The 23,057-nt window shown below is 34.3% G+C and overlaps 1 protein-coding gene across 5 annotated transcripts in view; it reads right to left on the reverse strand.

Moving 5' to 3' along the window:
• The window catches only part of Phkb (phosphorylase kinase regulatory subunit beta), a 268,116-nt gene that overhangs the window by 62,290 nt on the left and 182,769 nt on the right, over positions 1–23,057 (reverse strand). For all 5 annotated transcript variants that reach the window (XM_023712979.1, XM_004629191.2, XM_023712977.1 and 2 more), the window contains one exon: positions 18,914–19,008. In XM_023712979.1, coding sequence (XP_023568747.1) covers positions 18,914–19,008 — 95 coding nt within the window. The remainder of the gene's footprint in view (positions 1–18,913; positions 19,009–23,057) is intronic.

Genomic DNA, 23,057 nt, shown 5'->3' on the forward strand with positions numbered 1-23,057 from the left:
AGGGCACAGAGACTAGGGAAGGAGATTACAGCAGTGATAGTGAACTTTTACAACTTTCAATGATACTAACACAGCCCACTGTGGCACACATGCTGTGTGCCATGGGTATGTCACCACTGGATTATGGGAATTAGCTCATCATGGAGTCTGGCAAGTACAAAGATCTGCACGGTTACATGGCAAGGTGGACTCATGAGAGCCGATGTGTAGTACTAGTTTGAGTCTGAAGGCCTGATAGTTCTAGCTCAAAGTCTACAGACCTAAGATCCAGGGACAGCTGATATTTCAGTTCAAGTTCAAAGACAAGAAAAAAGCAAATGTCCATTTTGAAGGCATGGGAGAATCTTTCTCCTACTCTGGAAAGGGTTGGTCTTCTTTTTCTATCTAGGCCTTCAACTGATTAAACAAGGTCCATCCACATTAGGGAAAGCAATATGCTTTACTCAGTATATTGATTTAAATGTTAATCTCACCCAGAAACAACCACATAAAAATATCCATATAATATCTGGCCAACCTCTGACCCACTCAAGTTGATATATAAAATTAGTTATCACATGGCTATATGAACATCTTGTAATAGGTCAGGAGTGAGAATAGTCCAAGGTTCCAACAGTCAATTCCTCATGCACTTGAGAACAGGTTTTAACACAATTCAAATTCAATTGCTGGTTAAAAAATGCCCATTTTCTTTTCTGCTTTTTGATAAAATTTAGTTTTTAGCAATAAAATTAAAAATTACTACCTCTTCTAGTAGTAATGAAAAGCTTATAATTCTTATTTTTACAACTACTTGAGCCCTTGTCAAATTGGTTTTATTTTTCATATGCTTTATATTATGTAAAATAATCTACTATGGCTGGCTTAAATAGGACTTTTATTGAAAGAAAATCATATGAGTAGGGAGAGAGGAAAACAAAAAGAAGGCAACAAAACAAATGGGTTACACATAACCTAAGGCTGGTCTTGCCCAAGGGCAGTGCATGGGAGCCCTTCTAGGCCTCGGCTTCAAGGCCTCAACCAGTACTCACATCTGCTCATTAGCCCTCATGAATAGGTCCTGCCAACATTCAGCACATTTTCATTACAAGTTTTTTGTTGTTGTTGTTTTCAGCAAAACATCATTAGCAGAAGAAGCTAGACAGATGCTTTCTATATCTCAATTCAAACTGGAGACACTGCACCCACAGTATTTCCTTTTTATTTTTTAAAGAGAATTAAAAAAACCCAAAAAAACCAACAAACCCACATTAGAAATATTACAGAACCTTACTAAAGAAAATAATACAAATTCAGCAATGGTAGTTATATTGCATAGTATCTTCAAATTAGTTATTTAGATTACCAGATATAAGCCTGCAAAATTGGCAATAAAAAAGCTATAAGAAATTAAAAATGAGAAACAATTTAAGCATTAACTGCTCCTTTCAATAGACCAGCACAAATCAGCAGTACAATTATCCAAGCTATTTATACATAAATATTTTTTTCCTTCCTGCTTTTGTCCTTTTCTTCATCCAGTTTTTCCTTCCCTTCAAACAGATTCTTTCCCTTTCACAGTATCTACTGTACCTTTCAGATTTTATTTAGTTTTTCAGGTTCTCACACTAGCAAGACAATATGATGTTTGCATATGTGGGTATGATTTATCTCACTCATGAGTACTGTCAGTAGTTGTATCCATTTAGCTATGAAAACCTCGAATTTATCTTTTTCGTAACTCAGTAATACTCCATTGTATAAAAATACCACATCTTTTTTATCCATTCATCAGTTGATGGGCATTTGGGTTGTTTCCAAGATTTAGCTATGACAAGGTGCACTGGTATAAATATGGGTGTACATATATTTCTGTGGTATGATGTTTTCAGTTCTTCTGGAAAAATATTCAGGAAGGGAAGAACTGGGTTGAATGAGATCTTCAATCCTAGCTTTTTGAGGAATCTCCACACTGATTTCCATAGTGGCTGTACCAGTTTGCACTCCCACCAACACTGGAAAAGGGTTCCTTTTTCCCCACAGCCTCTCTAGCATTTGTAATTGGTTGACTTTTGATGATAGCCATTTTTCCTAGGGTGAGATGGAATTTCAGCATTGTTTTAATTTGCATTTTTTGAATAAGCAATGATGTTTAACATGTTTTCATATATTTATTTGCCATTTGTATTTCTTCATCTGAGAAGTGTATATTCCTTGCAGATAACCATCTTTTGATTAGGTCTTTGAACTTTGGGGGCCTATTTTTTAAAAATTCTTCAGTATTTCTCCTACAGAAGCCACATTATGCAGTTTGAATACAGGCTTGTACTGACTGAGATGCACTGGCTCTTGTTCTGACATTTCCAATCAAGTCAAAGTAGCAACAGACAAAAAATTAATAGGAAAACAGAAGAAAGTTAAGTAGAAATATCAGAGGAATACAACATCAAGCATGGTTAAGAAGCTAAAATTTGCTCAGCTGTAGATCTGGCAAGGGATAAAATGACCCTTTAAGATCTGTAAATTTATATACAGGGTTAGAGAATATGTAGGCTTCCTATTTAAGAAGAAAACAAATAAATTTCTAAAAAGTACTCCTAGACCTTCATATATAATTATAAAAGGCCCAATGAACACATCAGGCAATGTTTTTTTTGACAGCAGTTCTTTCAATAACTCCAATTATTTTAGAAGAGAATACTGAATGCTTAGACAAAAGAAACTGATTTGTTACTATTTTTACCCCTTCTAAGCACTGGCTATAACCAATGATTTTGTATGTTTAAAGAAATGACAATGCTAAATTGTTATTGGTTGACTTTAACAATGTCCCAGAAACAATGATAAAATGACTATAGGGACCTAGGTGGAAGAACAATGATCCATGGCATTCACACAGTTGTAATCATAAACCAAGAATATGAACAAATAAACATACAGAAACAACAGAAAAGATCAACTTTAGGAAATATCAATAAAAGGGAGGAAAGTAGAGGAGTGCAATTTCAGAAAATCTGGTGATTTCACTTTCAGGATTTCTGAGTCATGGGAAAGACCTCAGGTAGTAGGTTTCAACAAAAGAAAGACCTTTATCATGGCCTCCATGGGGCTGTAATTCCTGTCTTGCTCTGGGGAACCTGAACCACTGTGGTACATGATGAATGTAATTTAACATATGTAAACAAATAGATTTGTACTTAATGAAGCTAGTACCTCCTTCATATCTTCATAATTATTCACAAATTCAAATCATACCTTGACATTTATAAAACAGGACAAGTAAAATATTTAATCCACAGAATTTATAAAAGGTTATATAAGAAATATCACCCGTATGTTCAAACTTCTGTATTCTCAGAAAGCAAAAATAAGTGGGAAATTCTCCAACTTTTGAAAAGGATAAAGGAATGACAGAAAGTGAAAATGTTTACTACTGGTAAATGGTGGATAAATGAACCAATTACTAATTGATAATATAGTTTCAAAAGCAGTGGGTTAATATAAAAGATGCAATAACATAATAGCACTTGGTGTTATTGTAAATAGTATTTTCCCTAATTTTTTCAGTGGGTTTATTAATGTACAGAATGATATTCATTTTTCTGTGTTAATTTTGTACCCTTTTACATTATTGAATTAATTCTAATGAATTGATTGATCAATTTTTGTAGAAGATCATATCATTTGCAAATAATGAAAGTTTTAAAAATTAATAATGGTTATTATATTGCATATTGTTATCTCTGAAGTACTTGCTCAGATTTCCAGATATAGGCATGCAAAAATGATCAAACTATGTAAGCATTAACTTTTCCTTTCAACAGAAATTAGCAGTACAATTATCTTAGCTATCTTGTGTATATATATGTATCTTTTTTCCCTTTTTTCTTTGACATTTTCTTTTTCTTTTCATTTATTTTAAAGTGAATAAAAATAAAAAGCATTAAAAATTATATAAAACTTCAAGATGACAGGGAATCAACAATGGTTATTATATTGCATACTGTTATTTTCAAACTACTTGTTCAGTTTATCAGAGAGAAACATGTAAAATTAGTCAGAAAAAACCCTAAGCATTAACTGTTCCTTTTAATAAACCAATAGAAATTAGCAGTACAATTATTTTACTTATTATCTAGCTAGCTACCTACCTACCTACCTATTTCCCCTTCCTGGTTCTCTCCTCCTTTCCTTAGCACTTTCTTCCCCTTTCACAATATATATTGTACCTTTTGGATTTTATTCACTCTTTCAGTTTCTCTTAGAAGGGAGATACAATATTTACACATGTAAGTCTGATTTATTTCACTTGTAAGTATCGTCTCTAGTTGCCTCCATTTACCTATAAAAGCCTCAACTTTGTCCATTTTTATAGCTAAGTAATATTCCATAGTATAAAAATACTGTATCTTTTTATCCATTTCTCAGTTTATGGCATTTAGATTGTTTCCAAGATTTAGCTATGACAATTTCTTCCTTTTCTATATAAATTCCATTTGTTTTTCTTATTCTTGCTAATGTTTGGAATACCATGTTAAACTGGCGTGGAGTTTGTCTTGTTTCTGGCTTTTGAGGAAAAGTTCCAGTCTTGACAGACAGCTTCTAAATTTCATTTTCTTGTTCTATAAAATGGGCGAGGGGTAAATAAGATTATTTTAATACTGTATTCTTTTAATATTCCATCAGGTATATGAGGTACAGGAGATAAATTTAAGCACATAAGAAATTATTTTGAAGTTTCTTAAAAGAACAAAAACTACACTCTTTTCGGTTATGAAGTAGGATAGGGACTTTAATAGTTTAAATGGATGTTTATAAATAAAAATTCCCAAACATGAGATAAAGTCTATAATAATATGTATTTTCCAGTGGAACAGTAATGCTAATGACATATTATATACACTCAAAACCAAAACAAAACAAATACTGTACAATATCTAAAAGTGAATGTTGCTGAGTTCTAACATTAACCTTAAGATTTCAATTGATTTTCACCTTTTCAGTTTTTTTTTTAAAAAGACATCAAAAAAGATAAAAAATATTTATTTTTGTGACCATTTCTGACTTAAGTGATGGCTATAGGAATGAACAAGGAAGGAAGCCTTGCTAAGGGGATCACTGCAAATCGTAAGTAATAGCTACAAAAGACAAAAAAATGGTATATACTATGTCATTAGCAACACTGTTCCACTAGAAAGGAATTAAATATATATTAATAAAGGAGACCTGAGACCTTAACAGTCAGAGATTTTATTGATTTAAGGGCAAATAAAGGAAATTTATTAAAATGTTTCTGTTTTCCTGCTTTAATTGTACATTAAGCTCACATGAAAATCATGGTTTTAGAGTTTGGAATGCAAAATTACTTGTTTCAGCCTCAAGTTGGGACTATTTTTAAAAATAAATACTATATATAGGTATCAAATTATTACCTCCCTTCCACTTTATGTTGAAATTTTTTTATTAAATTGATAAAACTTTGTTTCCATTGTATTCAAAATGATCTGTTATAAATAACATTAAAATGCTCATTAAAATAAAAAGCATGCAAAAACGTCCTTCATTTGCATTCCCTTTTTTTGTTTAGTTTTGTCATAGATGGGTATTCCATTGCCATTTAAATATTGTAGGTGTGTGAATTCAGCAAAATAATCCAATATAGTCCAGTATATACAGCTATTTTCTCTTAATTCAAAGAGAAGAAAGATTTGCACTAATAGTGTTTGGACAGGATATCATGCCTGCATCTTGTACTATAAATAACCAATATGAAGACAACAATATGCAACGTATGAATTATTGAAACTGTCCTATTATTTGATTTTGAAACTATCTCATTGCTATTTGTTTCTCAATAAAATTAATGAAAAAGAGAAGAAAATTGCAAATATTTAATGTAAAAAAATATGTATTTTATGGTTCAAGTATGTCTCAGGAAAGGAAAGTGTTCTTGAAATCGAAGCTATTTCTGTTAATTTTATGTAAGTATATATTTCAGCTATTTTATAATCTCTTTTCTTCTTTTCATTAGCTAAGCAACACTATGTAACATAAGATATTTCATTTCAGAATAGACAAACATTGAGTAAGTGGAGACCTCTTCATGCAAAGGAATTAAGCCACAATAGTTTCTAAAATGCTGTAATATGGCAGTAAACATCAAACTGTGATTGGCTCTTATGAGGAAAAATTTCAGACAGAAACAATTATGGTAATGGCACAGAGTAAAGAGACGCTTGGTATAACCAAACAAAGAAGCATTATAACAAGATTTAAAAATCAACGTGTTGGTCCAGGGATATGGCTTAGCAAAGCATAAACACCTGCCTGGCAGGCTCAAGGTACCAAGTTCAATCCCCAGTACCTAAATAAATAAATATCAATATTTTATAACAATAATAACTCTGCATGTGAGTATTAATGACTATAAAACTGAATATACAATGATACATAGCTACATGATCAGAAAATCTATGTGAAACAGCAGCCCAAATACTGAAAATTAACACTTTCCTTCACACTTCTGGATTTTTCTAATCTATTTAATAAAAAGTAGTGTTACTAATATGAGATATTATTTGAAATATAAACAGCAATTATATATATATATATATATCCTATTGTATCACATTTTGTAAAGGTGACATCGATTATACTTAACTGTATACAACACCAAGAGTTAGAAATTATCTCTATTTAATAGATGAAGTGAAGCTTCATGTTATTAAATGTTCCAGGTCAAGACAGACTTTACAAATATGCATGTATGGTGCAAAGATACTACATTAGCACCTCCTTAAAAACAATTACATACATTTGTGGTGTTCATTAATCTTTAGGAAAATAATGCATGCAAAATTGTACGCCTCTGTATTTTAAGAAAATAAATGTGAAATCTCTTCAGTAATTTAAATTATGAAATACCAATAGGTACATATGTTTTCAGCTCTAATTTATGTAAATTTGTACATGATTTACTAAATATGCACTGACTTTTATTCTGAATTTTAACTGTGCTGCTTAGAAAATAAGATCTCAAAACTAAAACACACTCCTTCCATACTGGCCTTTTCTCCAAAGACTGTCAAAGTTGATCCAAACACTTAAAATGGTTTAAGTGGCACATTAAATGTGTTAGGTCTCCTCATATCCAAAGCTTGGGTGTTTCTGAATGCAAAAGTGAATTCTCTTAAGGGTGCATCAACACAGGTATTTGCTCTGTCACCATAATTGTGCCATCAATGTATTGTCTCAAGGAACTGATGAGAAATAATCTTTTTTTTTTTTTTTTTTTTTTTTTTTAACTAGCAAGTTGGTAAAAACATGTAGAACTCTCCAAGGACACTTTTAGAGAGAGTCACTCTTCAGGGAAGTAGGAGCCTCCAAAAGCTTAAGCTTCTGGTTTTCAAAAAGTACAACTCCTTATCATATGGATGATTAAATAAGTGGTGCAGGTAAGAACAAAATTAACTGATAGATATTTCTTCAAAAACTAACAGACCTTAAAAATTATTAACAGATTCAAAAGGGAAAGAGGTAAATTCTAGGTTTAGAATATTATTAATTATGAGTAAATATGTTTACATTTATCATAAGTATATATGCTTTTCCTCAAAGTAAAATATCAGAGTCATGAGAATAGTTTTAGTTCATAAAATTTCTTGTAGATTCTTATTCTGAACTATATATAGATCTTGCTTTCTCACTTGGCTCTATTTTCCCTCTTACATTTCTCAACCATAACTAAAAAGTGGCCTCATCCTTAGAAATAACTCATTACATTTCATTCCTATTACAGGAATTTTTATAGGAAGTTTCAGTAGGTTTATTATAATGATGATATTAAATGTATTTAAGCTCTCTCTTTTTATTTTTTAAAAAATGTATTTGGTACATGATCTCACTATACAGCTCAGACTCTCATCCTCCTCAGCTCTGGTATTACAGGCATGCACCACCATGCCCAGAGGCTCAGCATGCCTGGGGGTAGGGCTGGTGCGGCATGTGGTGCCAGGATCCAACCCTGTGCTTACCTAAGCAGGCGCTTAATGAACTGAGCTATCTCGTCGGCCCTCTCACTTACTTTCAATTCAACTTTTCTCAGTTCTGGATTTTTCTGATCAAGGTATTTAATTTTAATTGGCTCTAGTATAAATATTGATTAATAAGAGTCTCATTTCCCTTACATACTACAAACAGCATTGTCTCAAGATAACCTCTATGTAGCTATATGTGGTATATTCAAGTGAGGCTTTCAGAAACATTTTTGACTTGCCTGTTTTATTATGATAATCATAAGAACTTCTGTGCAGTACCCAACTTTAATCCTATGCTCGTAGATAAATTTGGCTTTTTGGTCCCCCACACGCTTTTCTTTCTTTGCCAAGATACTGAAGTAGAGTCTTTTTTTTTTTTCTTCTTTTTTAATCCTTAAAGTAGAAATTATGTCTGAAACTGGTTAAACTATTTGAGATCCTTAGGATGAACAGAACCACATATAAAATTTCCTTAAATTACCTAAGATCAATAAACTTTTAAAAACTAAATTGATCTGAAACAAGAAACTTAAAAAGAGAAATAGTTATAAATCCATATCACAGAAGTGGCATAATGTATCTATAAAGTTAGGAGGAGCATATTACCTTTATTGGATGGTAGTAAATTTAAATCCCTGAACAGATGGTCTTCTACAGATGGTCTGTAAACTCCCTACAATCTGGCTTCTGGGCTCAACACTCCAAGAAAATTACTCAAAGGTTACCAATAATCTAGAATCATGAAAGCTGGCAAGAGAAGTGCTAGAAGGGGGTTTTTGAGTCAAACATAGACACAAAATTTTATATATTAAGAATAACATTTGAGAGACCTTAGATCTTCCCCAGCTTACAGTGAAGCTCTGGTCTATAGGATCATGCAAGGTCTATGGGCTAGACCTGGATTTCTGTCAGGGCTTTCCTGCTTTTCACAGACAACTAGGGAATCAACTTTCTTGAGCTACCCTCTCAAAATTCTCCACACTCTCATATTCCTGTTTTAATTTTCTTGTGAGATTCTTTTGCCCTGCCTTACTAGAATACACTTTACTCTACCATCTGTATTACCTACATCTTGCCAAAGAACTATAATCCTGCTCCCTGGTCTTCAGAGAACTTCCTACACCCATGTTTTAAGCTTCCAACATGAGCCATGTTTCACAGTAACATGAACATGTACCTTTTCTTTCCATACCTATCATGCATCTCAACTAACTACCATGTGTGCATTGAAAATATTAAAATACAAAAAATAACAATAGCTAACCTGCCCAGGGTGTTTAAGTATAAGCAAGAAACTTGTCTAAGAAACTTGTTATCTTTAATTCATTTAATGCTTATACTTCTAATTCTACTAATGAGGATATTAAGAAACAGAAAGGTTGTTTATCAATTTGCCCTCAAAGGCTGTACTCTACTTTATTAGGCAGAACATCCAAAACTATGAAGTCTCTATTTGTATTCTTAAATATCTGAACACTTTCATATCAGAATATTTTTTCTATGACTCGATATTAAAATGACTTATGTAAGAATTCTGTCTCACACAACAATATTAATTTCCAGTAAAAAGACTGACTTTTCCTAAGTTGTTTTTTTAAAGATAAAAAATTTAGAGAAGGAAAAAAAAATTCTTGGCTGGATCTTATCTATTAAATATGGCAGTTTCAGATAGAATCTCACAAACATTTTTAAAAAGTATCAAGTGTGTTTTCCTATTTAACCAGGAATCTTCTATGTTCCAATTGTGATAATGAAAATTTCAAAACAAAGCTTATTTGCTACAGATTTCAAGAAATCCACTTCCCTTCATTAATATTTAAATGGATGTGTCCTCTACAGTGTCATTTTATGCTCAGTGAATAACTGTAATGCAAAAATCTAATAAATGGTGAAATGCACATGGTCAGTCGCTTAGTTTCTCTTGCAATCAGACCTTTTCCAAGTATGAAAGATCAGTAAGGCCAGAAACAAACAGTTTTCAAGTGACCATTATCTCACATTAATGTGGCAGAGGCAGTCCACTATGAATATTGGGAATGTCATTAGCAGATAATCAGTGAGCATCTAGTACTAGCATTACCTAGGCAACAAAAAAATGATGGGCTCCCTAGCAGGAACAAGTCAGGGTGAATGGGGAGAGGGAGTAAACAGGCAAAGGAGCTTACAAGCCCCCTTGAAGAGGATTTCCTTTGTCAAGGAAGAAGGAAATCCCTAATGAAATAAATAATTGTCAGATTTGTAGACCTGGCCTCATATCAGCACAACTGGGAAGAAAACAGAAGAAATAATTAGACCTTTTAAACACAATAAATATAATATATAATGAATCCCAGCATATATTTTCTACTGATTTGAAAACATATTTACATTTAATTTTTTATATCACTTCCAAAGGTCTCTCACTGTCCTCAGGCTCAGGTAAAACTGCTTGCCTGTGAGCAGATATTGAGTCAGACTGTTACAGAAACAAGCTAGTGTATTTTTTCTGTCAAGTCCATCACACCATTATGAAAATAACTATTTCCAAATGTCTGGCATTTCTTCTTCAGTCAACACCTTCACACTGATTCTGCCATACGATAACTGTGTAACCTTAGAAAAATTACTAAATCTCTCTGAGACTCATATCTATCTATAAAATGGGCATGATATTTACCTCAGAAATGTGTTAAAATCAGATACGATGCAGATGATGGCTTGTACATGTCTGTAAATAGTGAAAAGTTGATACTCTTGCATCTCTTTTATTCTTATAAATAGTCAAATACCTAATAAGAATAAGAGGAAAAGAAGGAACAGGCATATTCTCTACTGAGGACATTTGTCAGAGTCAGCCATGTAAACCAGGATGAGATTGTTGTAGCATGGGTTATACAAAGGGCTTGGACAAAGAAGGCTTTATGGCACACCTTTCAAACCTGTTCATCTTGTTTCGTTATAGGGTGGGATAATATGGTCTTTTCTATCTTGTTCAAATCAAATGACACAGAAAAGTAGGGGTAGAGGAGCAGGCACTGTTGCCCTGCTTACAACATAAAGAACATATCAATTAGCAGTGTGAAACAAATTATTTTCATTCAAATTTAATTATTTATATCACTTCCAAAGGTCTCTCACTGTCCTCAGGCACAGGTAAAACTGCTTGCCTGTACGCAGGAAAGTATGAATAATTATAGTTTACTTAGTAATTACAGTTTACCTAGGAGGTGTATACCTCAATTGTTTAACAAATGTCTACTCTCCTTAATTCAACATTAGGTTTATTTATCAACATCTAAAAGAAGCACTGAGTACAGCAGTAGAACAGGCATGTAGAAGTAATGAAATAGGACTCAGAAGGCTGAGCATTAGGTTGTTGATCCTATGAGAAACATGAGCATACCCACTCAATTCTTAATCCCCTTTAGAATGTAGAGAAATGACCAAAGCTATTAATAAAGAAAACAAACTAAAGTCTGAGTAATGAAGAGGTCACCAGATAACCAGATATTTCAATATCTTCCTACCATAAAATATGAAAAATAGAAATGCATCAGTGAATAAAGCAAAGGAAATCCATGTGAAACATACCACTTAAGATTATTACCAAAATTCTACAGCAGGTATGGGTGCTGACTCCAGAGGAGTCCATAGTTTTCAGGCAGTGTTGATGAGAAATGACAAGTGATACAGAAGGAAGGACTGATTAAAGGTGAAAGTAGAGTTGGGAGTTGGGGGCATGGCTGTAATTTCAGCAATCTGGAAAACTAAGGCAGGAGGTCACAAGTTCAAGCCCCGCTTGGCCAATTTAGTGATTGCACATTTATTTTTAAATAATGTCTTAAAAAATGAGAGGAAGGGCTGAGGATACAGTTCAGTTCAAAGGCCCTAGGTTCAATACTTAATACTGCCAAAATGTTAAAAAAAAAAAAAAATCTGCCATAGTGGCCAGCTATGCCCCACATAGGGACTGCAGTTAGTGACAAAGCACAAATTTTCATAAAATAGTACTGAAAATTTGTTCAGTACTATTGGTGTAGTATAGTTAATGGTTCTAATGCAAGCAACAGCTCCTTCACATTCTAGCACCTGGCAAGGGCAGTAAAGGTTTAGTCTTGTCTACCACTGTCTTCCTGACCCATGAATAAAAAAGAGACAAAACTCCTAAACATATCTCCTTTACCTCTTGTTGGAATAGTGAGGGGAGGAGATTATTTTATGTACCAGCTCTGGAATCATGCTAATACATGACTGGATAATGAAGATCATTGGTTATACAACACAATAACCAGCAAGAAAAAAATAAAAATAAGAAACATGATATTAATAAAACACAAAAATCACTCTGAAAAATATGCTTAATAAAATGAACAGGACACAGAATAAATATTGCATGACTCTCCTACAGTACATACCTAGAACAGAAAACTCTCAGTGACAGGGTAAACAGTTTGTCAGGGGCTGGAGGGCAGAGGAAACAGGGATGTGTTATAACCATGCTTATTCCTTTTACCTCAGTCCTTAATCCTTTAACAATTCCTAGTAGGCTGTACCCTTAAATTTTGTCATTTTCAAGAATGATTAATGAGTGGACCATACCTAGCTTTCATTCAACATAGTTTCCATAAGATTTATTCAATTTGTTACATGTTTTTGTAGTTTATTCCTTTTTATTGCTGAGTTGTACTTCTTCGTATGCTTTATTATAGCTGAGTCTTAATTCACCCTTAAAAGAATATTCTATGGCTTATAGGAAGATTTAACTATTCTATGTTTATTGAGCAGCATTTTAAATTGTCTGAAAATTTTCATTTCAACTACCAAATTTGATTAATGAAATTCATAGAGAGAAAGGATAGTCACTGTTCAACGGATAGAGTTTTGTGGGAAATGACTTGAGTATAGAAAGTGGTGACAGTTATACAACACTGCAAATGTATTTAAAGCCAATAAAGGTACACTTATAAATAATTAAAATAGTATATATTTTATTTTTTTACCCCTTAAAAGAGTAAAATAATTATAGAGATTCACCAAATGGTGACATCTGGAAGTTCACATGAAAAGCTGGAGGTCTACCTGTGTCATACCACATATAAAAATTAAGTCAACATGGATTATATACCTAAATGTAAGAGTTAACACTGTAAAATTCTTAGAAGAAAACGTAAGAATTTTTAAAATCTTTTATTTATGTATTTGGTACAGGGTCTCACTAAGCAGCTTGGACTTAAAATGATCCTTCTGTCCCAGGCTCCCCAGTGCTGGGATTACAGGCATGCACCATCATGCCCGGTTTTGGTGGTCAGTACCTGGAGTTCTGGGGCCAGCATGACATGTGGTACCCGGCATCAAAACTCAGATCCTTGCACTTGCCAGCCAGGCAGTTAGACCACTGAGCTATATCCCCAGCCTGATAAACATTTTTTTTTCATTTTTTTATGGATTTGGTAGAGTCTCACTACGTAGCTCAGACTCATAGTGATCCTCTTGTTTTAAGCCTCTCCAGTGCTGGGATTACAGGTATGCAACACCACACCGGGACTCATTGGCTCAGTATGCCCCGGGGGCAGGGCTGGCACAGTATGCGGGACTGTGTATCGCAACCCTAGTCCTTGCACTTGCCAAAGCAGGCACTTGGTCCGCTGAGCTATCTCACTGGCCCAAATCATAAATTTTTGAGGCTTCAGGTTAGGCAACAATTTCTTAGAAGTGATACTAAAAGCATAAGCAATTAAGAGAAAAATAAATGGAACTTGACAAAAATGTAAAATTACTACACTTCAAATAATACTGTCAACAAAGTGGAATGGTAATTCAGGGAGCAGGAGAAAATATTTGCCATCACACAATGAAGTCATCTAGAATTTATAAAGAACTCTTATAGCACAATTATAAAAGAAAAATAAAAGTCTGAACTGACATCACTCCAAAGAATATATACATATAGAAATAGCCAATATACTTAATATTTATAACTAGGAAAATACATGTAGAAGTCATAACAAGGTAATGCTTCCCACTCATTAGAACAACTATAATAAAATAGATAGATAACAATAAGTATTTGCAAGGATACAGAGAAACTGGAACACTCACAAACTGCTGGCTAGAAATGTAAAATGACATAGTCACTTTAAAAACAGTCAGGCAAAATTTAATCCAGAATTTAATTTATAATCCACTAATTTCATTTCTAGGTATATAGCCAAGAAAAATAAAAATATATGTCACATAGTAACTTGTACTTGAAAGTTCACAGCAGCATAATGTATAATATTCAGAACCCACATGATTATCATCTGATGAGTAAATAAATAAAAAGGAGTGAACAGTTAAAAGGGAATGTTGTTCTACAGTAAAAGGAATGAAGTGCAGTTATAGGCTACCATGTGTACGAACTTTGAAAACATTAGGCTACATGGGAAAAGTCACTCATGAAATACCACATATTACATGAAGCCATTTATATGAAATGTCTAAAATAGGTAAAATCATACAGACAGAAGTAGACTAGTAGCTGTCTAATGCTGAGCTGAGGAGAAGTGGAAGGAAAGTGGAGACCACTAAAGGGCAATGGATTTCTCGGTGGAATAAAAATGTTAAATTGATTGCAGTACATAAAATCCATTGAATCACACACTTTAAATTAATGAATTTTATAGTGTACAAATTATATCTTAATAAAGCTGTTAAAAATAAATGCCCAACAAATAAGCTGCTACTGTTGTTTTAAAAAAATTTTTCTGAAGACAAATCAAAAAAGAAAAACAAATCCTTAACTTTCACTCATAGAAAGACTTATGAAGAAAAATTACCCATGAACAGAACCTGGAAGAAAGAATAAGACATTCTACACTGATAATGATAAAAAAAAAAAAAATCTGAAAACTGGAAAGAAGGCAGATTGGACTGGCTACTGACTTCAGAACTTTAAGAATGGCGATGAAGAGAGACTATGAAATCCCACATGTGTTGGGCAAAGGTAAAACGATTTAAAAATCTTTCTCTCTGGTGAAAAGATTGGGAAATGGGAAGCATAACAGAGATCACACAAGGAGTTTCAACCCTAGCTCCTCAACTGAGGTATCAGTTGGTCAATCTACCTTTGCCAGTATCTTCAAAGTACTTGTGCACACCAACCCAGCTTGTGTTCAACAACCAGCTGTGTTGTAGTAGCAGAAAAAAAAAAGCCCTAGTAAGCAGTGACAAATCTACTTGACCCCTGCTCAGCACTGAAAGCACCAGCAAGTGGTCAGATCTACCTGCCTCAGCCACATCTGGGGTCTCCTGGCCCTTTAGCCAGAGGCATAGAGTATCTGAGCCATAGAGAAGTGGTGCATTACCTATAGTAGAACACAAATTTGAGCTGACAGGGAATTTCTCACCTAAAATTATGCAGGCCTAAGGAAGTAGCATAATACTTCCTAGTGCTGAAAGAAAACAACTGTCAACCAAATCCTATATCCCTAAAAAACTACCCGTTAGGAATGAAGGCAACATAAAATTCTCATACAATGGAAAACTAAGAAATTTGTTGCTAGCACTCTTACATATTAAATGATGTACAAAAAGAAGCCCCTGAAACAAAGAAAATAAAGAAGGCTGAGACATTCTGAAAGGAAAGAACAATGTAATGGACAAAACTCAGGTAAGGACAACAGACTATCCTTTCCCTCTATGAATTTCATTAATCAAATTTGGTGGTTGAAATGAAAATTTTCAGACAATTTAAAATGCTGCTCAATAAACATAGAATAGTTAAATCTTCCTATAAGCCATAGAATATTCTTTTAAGGGTGAATTAAGACTCAGCTATAATAAAGCATACCAAGAAGTACAACTCAGCAATAAAAAGGAATAAACTACAAAAACATGTAACAAATTGAATAAATCTTATGGAAACTATGTTGAATGAAAGCTAGGTATGGTCCACTTATTAATCATTCTTGAAAATGACAAAATTTAAGGGTACAACCTACTAGGAATTGTCAAAGGATTAAGGACTGAGGTAAAAGGAATAAGCATGGTTATAAAAGGGTAACCCAGAGGAGTCTTATGGTGATACAGTACCTCAATATTTATGATAGTTACAAACACCACACATATGTGCATTTATTATTTGTAAAGTCTTAATAAACTGGTATGTGATTGATGAGGAACAACTGGTTTTCTTTGGGGTGTGAGTAGTATAAAAATAATTTAATAAAACCATGATCATCCAAACCTGAGCAGGCTTCCTTCCTTCCTTGGACATCATCATACATCTCACACGACTCCACTACAAGACAGCATTTAGGGGCCTATGCCTAGATTACACAAAATTTATTCAATGTGTCTCACCCTTCACAGATTTTATTCAATATCCTTTTATGCCATGCCCTACATGTTAAGAACAACAGGTTTTGAGTTCTATGAGCCCTCTAACAAATCATCAAGGCCAAGGTGATCATAGGGTGTTCTTAAATACCTTCTGTGGAGGGCAGGGATTGTTTGGATTTTACTACTCTCTGTTTACTTTCCCACATTTGGCAGAGTTTAAAGCACCTGGCCAATTCCCATAGATTTGTTACTAACACAATCTGATCTGGCCAATTATGACCCAGCAGCCAATGAAACCAAAATGTCAAGCAGAGAAATGCACATCTAAGATATGTTTAACAATCATATTTCATCAGTCCACTAGCAGTGCATAGGGTCATGTCAGGAACTGCCAAATAGTTGAGAATGTGGCAAAAGAGACTAGTCATTTTATATACCACCACATCCAAGCTTCCAAAGGTGTAGGACGTTGGTTCCCAGCAGTTTTCTTTGCAAATTCTTCTATCACTACCCTACCAGGAACTATATGCAATGATTGATACAAAGATAAAAATCTGTCACATGGCTGTAGGAGAGCTTCTCTACCAGCATCTCTGAGCTAGGATATGGGAGACAATGCTGCAGAAAATTTAGTGGCAACATCAGAAAACGGTTTTAAAATAAAAAGTAAATGTATAATGAATTCTCTATAAAATTCACTCTCATTCACTTGGACTTTGGTAAACTTTCTTGAGTAGGAAAGAGCTGAGGCATACTGTAGGCCAGAAACTGCACATAACGACAACCATACCACAATGTGTCAAGTATGAAATGACTGTTAATTTTTTTAATGTATTTAGTACAGGGTCTAGAGGGTGTCACTATACAGATCAGACTTGTAGTGATCCTCCTGTTTTCAGCTTCCCAAAAGCTGGGATTACAGGAGTGCACCACCACACCCAGTCTCAATTGCAGTCTCAGTGCATCCTCAGGCGGGGCCAACACAGTGCACCAGAGATCAAACTCCAGTCCCTGTGTCTGCCTAAGCAGGCACTTTAATCCACTGAGCTATCTGGCCAGTCTCTATGACTGTTAAAATTGATGATTTTGTTAGCTGTGTACCTACAAAATGCTTTGCTTCTCTCTGTTTCCTATTGCTCCATACCTCAAAGGGCGTAACCTATTACTGTGCTTTCTAAGAAAAGGCTTTGAAGATTCATTGCCGGAAAGTGGTTCACACATGTTAAATGTTATGTCGATGATAACATGATGGTCTTTAAGTGGCTCACAGTCACAGTACTGGGTAATATGAAGTTAGAATATCCCTAATTTACTATTTCTTTTCTTTTTTAGGTACTGGAGATCAAACCCAGTATCTTTTTACTGAGTTACATCTCCAATCTTTTCTCTATTATTGTGAGAGCCCCCCAAGACACTAGGCTACCCAGGCAGGACTCATACTTGGGATCCTTCTGCCTCAGCCTCCCATAGTGCTGGGATTACAGTCATATGCCACAATACCTGGCTTTACCATTTCTTCAAGTAAAACTGAATATTTCAAATTTGTACAGACTGCATATTTGGATTGCACTATAGGCTTAAGACAGGTCAAATCATTATCCTGTGAGATTTAATAGGCGAATGAATATTTTCTATTACATATTAACACAAAGACTTTATGTTTTGAGAAAATCATAACATTTTATGGACAAGTTTCTTACACAGATTCTCATCTATAAATTACTTAGGCTTATTACATCTTTTGTTGGAGATGAACAGCAGTTAGTGAAGTAGTGCAATAGGACTGAATGGACCTGCTGGCTTTCCCTTTCTCTTATTAAAAGCAGCATTCCTTGGGGTGTGTTTGTGTGTAGATACATATATACTTTTTAAAATAAAAGGAGCATGTAAGTTTGTAAGCATACCCACTGTAAATGCTGTGGCCTTTCTTATTAAATGCATGTTAACTGCTTGGAATCCCAGGCACACATTTAAATTCATTTCTTTTCTCCTCAGGCAGTTTCCATAACCCACTGCATTTTCACTTTAACAGTCCTCATTACTAGTATCATTTCATACTTGAGAGTTTGCTCAAGTTGACATCAATCTTGCCAATCCCACAAACATTTATTTTGTTGACATAATAGTCTAAATTCACAGATACTAAACATAAAAATTTAAAACCATTTCCTACCTGACATGTCTCCAAGTGATAAGAACAACTGTATCAGTGACTCTGCTACTATGTACTGTCACAGTGACACAGCATGGGAGAGACATGAACAACAGGGCAGTTTATGGAATTCTACTCACTTCAATAGCATATTATCCATCTTCTTGCTGCCCAGATGCTCTGTAACTTCTCTAAAATATGTGATACCCTAAGTCACCTATTCTGGAGAATATGCTTACCCAAAAGACATCTTAGACACCTTGGATTCCTATTTCCTCAATAATAAGAAGCTCTTTACCACAAATAACTCCTCATAAATCAGAAAAGGGGCAAGTTCTTCCCTCAGAAAGAGTGAAGAAACTCCACTTCAGCATAAAATTTCCTCTTCAGTTAAGCTCTAAATGTCTTTAGATGAGTTTAAATGAAGAAATACAGTATCTCTTACCTGATTGGAGAACCTCATGCTTACATTACGCTGATTCTGCAGTGGGACATAGCGTTGAACAGGATCAATGTCTTTAGGACTGATTAATTCATCCGCTGGAAGAAAAAAGTAACACAAGTAACATAAATATAGGCAGCTAAGTTATATAGAAATTAATATACAGTCAAGGCCTAGGCTGTCAAGGAAGTGAGCAGAAAAGACATCAAAATTGTTGCAGAAGTGCATCTGAAGAAGAGCAGGGCTCAAGGTAAAGATATAATGGATCAAGCCTATGCACCTCTGTAAGGGATAAGCAGTAACTTGGAACTATACTGTAATTAGCATAACTAGACAGATACCAGTGACCCGGTACATGATCAGAGCATCTAGACTCATTCCTTCTCCAAAATGCCTTTGGTGTTTCCATGCATCCTTGGTGTGACTTGCTTCTCTATGGACCAACATTAGCTAAGTAGCTATACATAAGTTGATGGCAGTTTGATCCATGTTATACCCACATCATGACTTTGCTGTACAAATTACCCCTGATAAAGGACCTCAGTGGCAACTCAGTGTTGGGTCCCCTCTTGGCTCTCAGAAGCAATCTCAATAAGTTTTTCCTACTCTTACCCTCTGTTGTCACTTAGAATTTATTCTTCAATTCTGAGGTACACAAAGCCAGTGTATCTGACATTCAGTAGATTGGGATTTTACATTTTCCCCCCATATCAATATTATCAGAAATTTAGTTTTATAAAAACTGTAAAGCAACTATAGCAAAGTGGTATCTTGGCTTACAAACTGAATTTGTTTTAGCATTTTGTCAAAGAGGGCTACATTTGTGTGGGAAACATGGCTGTGGTGATGTTTGCCACCTAATGTGGAATTTGTGAAAGGAAGGAAAATTTTGCTTAACACTTTTGTATGTAAATTGAATTGTTTGCAAATAGAAAATTCATACCATATTTATAAGAGACAGCTATAGAACAGTTACTGAACAACAGAAGAGTATCCAAATTTCTCAGGACATACAGAACACCCTTTGGGATATAAATTGGTCAGTCATAAAATAAGCTTAAATAAATATAAAAGACCTGAGAGTGGTAGTGCCTGCCTACAATTCCAGCACTCAGGAGGTAAAGGCAGGAGGTTTCTGGCAAGTTTGAGGCCAGCTTGGGCTACAACGTGAGTTTAAGACTAGCCTGAACTGCAGAGGGAGACCCTATCTCAAGAAACAAAGAAACGGGCTGCGGAGATAGCTCAGTAGAATAAGTGCTTGAGTTCAATCCCTGGTTGCACCAAAAAAAAAAGAAACAAAGAAACAAAGAAACAAATATATATATATATATTTGTCTCTCTCTATATATGAAATACTAAAAATGTTTGTTCTCTCATCACAGAACAAAATGAGAAATCATGATAGGAATTTTAAAAGTTTACAAACACACAGAAATTTAAAAAACACTTTCACATACCAAGGGATTAAATAAGAAAAACAGAAATTAGGCAATATTTTTGTGGGTAGGGGTAGGGGCTCAATGATAGAGTGCTTGTCTAGCACATATGTAGCCCTGGGATTAATTTCCAGCTCTCCAAAAAGAAAAAAAAAACTAATGTACTTTTGATGAGATGAATAAAAATAAAGATAAAATACAGCAAAACTTACAGGATATAAAGTAACACTCATAGGAAAATTTTAGCTGCAAATGCTCACATGAACTAAATGGAGTAAACAAATTCCTGGAAAATAAAAACTATCAGAGTGGAATTTAGAAGAAACAAAATCTGAATAGATCTGTAATAAGGAGAATATGGGTTAAACACATGTGCCCACATGCACACAAAAGGCTTAGAACCAGATAATTTCATTGATGAATTACACTAGAAGTTAAGGAAAAATTACAAAATTTTTGGACAAATAAAATAAGGAACATGTCTTAGCATATCCTAAGAGGCAAGTATTTCTCTAGTATCAAAATCAAAATATCACAAGAAATAAAGTGAAATCCTTTATGAATACAGACACAAAATTTTTAAAGAAAACTATCAACAAAAGAAAGCTAGTAACATAGAAAAGGATCAGACACCATGACTAAAGAAGATTTAGCCCACAAATATAAGGACGACTTAATGTTTAAAAGTCAATTATTGTAGTGTAACATATCAATTGAAAAAAGGACAAGAACTTTTATTTTCATTCAACAGACATATAAAAATTAGATAGATAAAAATGTCTATTTGCACCAAAAAATCATTAAACTAGAAATAGAAGAGAACTTCCTCAGTGTGATAGAGGGCACAGCTATGAAAAATCTACAGCTAATATCATGTTCAATGGTGCAAGAATGAATGCCCTTCATCAAAGATCGGGAACAAGGCATGGAAGTTCACTTTCACCACTTCTTCTCTATATTATATTTAGGGCTCCAAACAAGGAAGTTAGGCAAGAAAAAAATAGCAAAAGGGAGTAGACTGACAAGGAAGAAGCTACCTTAATTGAGACAGTATGTTCTTAGCACAAGGATAGATTAGGTAGGATTCATCCCAGGGATGCAAGGATGGTTCAATATTTGAAAATCTATAAATGTAATATACTATATCAATAGAGTGAAATCTAAAAACCCCATGATCATTTTAATTGATGCAGAAAAGGCTTTTGACAAAGTCTAACACTCTTCATGTTCAAAGTCCTACAGAAAACTGGAATAGAAGGACTCTACTTCAATTTGATAAAAGCCATCTAGGACAACCCAACAGCTAAAATATAATTCTAAATGGGGAAAAAACTAAAGTGTTTTACTCTCAGATCTTGTACAAGACAAGGATGTCCTCTATCACCCCTCCTATTCAACATAGTTCTGGAATCATAAGCTAGAGCCATTAGACCAGAGGGAAAAATAAAAGGAAAAAGAACAGGTAAAGAAGAAGTTAAATTATCATTATTTGCAGATGACAAGACACTTTACTTGGAAGACCCAAAAAACTCCAGCAAGAAGCTACTAGAATTGATACACAAATTCAGTAGCATAGCAGGATCAAAGTCAATACTCAAAAGTCAATAGCATTCCTCTACACAGATAACAAACACACTGAGAGGGAAATTATAGAAAGAATACCTTTTACAATAGCACCAAGAAAATGAAATACCTTGGAATTCATCTAACTAAAGAAGTCAAAGATCTTTTCACGGAAAATTACAGTACTCTGAAAAAAGAGATTGCAGAGGATTTCAAAAAATGGAAAGATATTCCATGCTCCTGGATAGGAAGAACCAACATCGTGAAGATGGACATACTCCCAAAATTGTTGTACAGATTTAATGCAATACCTATCAGACTACAACCAACATACCTCTCAGACTTAGAGAAATCATTCCTAAAATTTATTTGGAACCAGAAAAGACCTAGAATAACAAAGGCAATCCTGGGCAACAAAGACAAGGAAGGAGGCATTACAATTCTAGACTTGAAATTATACTCAAAGCTACTGTGATAAAATCAGCATAGTATTGGCAACAAAACTGACCTGAGGATCAATGGAATAGATTAAGATGCAGAGGTCTCTACTAACACACTCAGCCACTGGATCTTTGACAAAGGGGCCACACACACTTACTGGAAGAAAGATAGCCTCTTTAACAAATGGTGCTGGAATAATTGGCTCTCTACATGCCAAAAACTAAAATTTGACCAAGGTCTATCACCATGCACTAAGCTAAGGTCAAAATGGATTAAAGATCTAAACATTAAAACAGAAACACTAAATCTCCTGGAAGAGAAAGTAGAAGGAACTCTTGAAGACATAGGAGTAGGCAAAGTGTTTATGAACAAAAATCAAATAGAATGGGTAATACTTGAAAGAATTAACAACTGGGACCTCCTCCTATTGAGAAGTTTTTGCATGCCAAAAGAAATTACCAACAGAGTGAAAAGACAACCCACAAATTTGGGAAAAAAATTAACTCATAAGTACTCCAACAAAGGTCTTCTCTCAAAAGCTTAGAAAGAACTAAAAAACATTAGGGTCCTCGAAATTTAAAGATCCAATCCAGAAATGAGCATCTGAGATGAACACACACTTCTCAGAGGATGAAATTCTAGATGCTAATAAATACAAATGTGCTTCCTAATACTAAATTCTAAAAGAGATTTCTGAAAGGAGGTAT

This window comes from Octodon degus, unplaced genomic scaffold (assembly GCF_000260255.1).
Source record: "Octodon degus isolate 3935 unplaced genomic scaffold, OctDeg1.0 scaffold00028, whole genome shotgun sequence".
NCBI lineage: Eukaryota > Metazoa > Chordata > Mammalia > Rodentia > Octodontidae > Octodon > Octodon degus.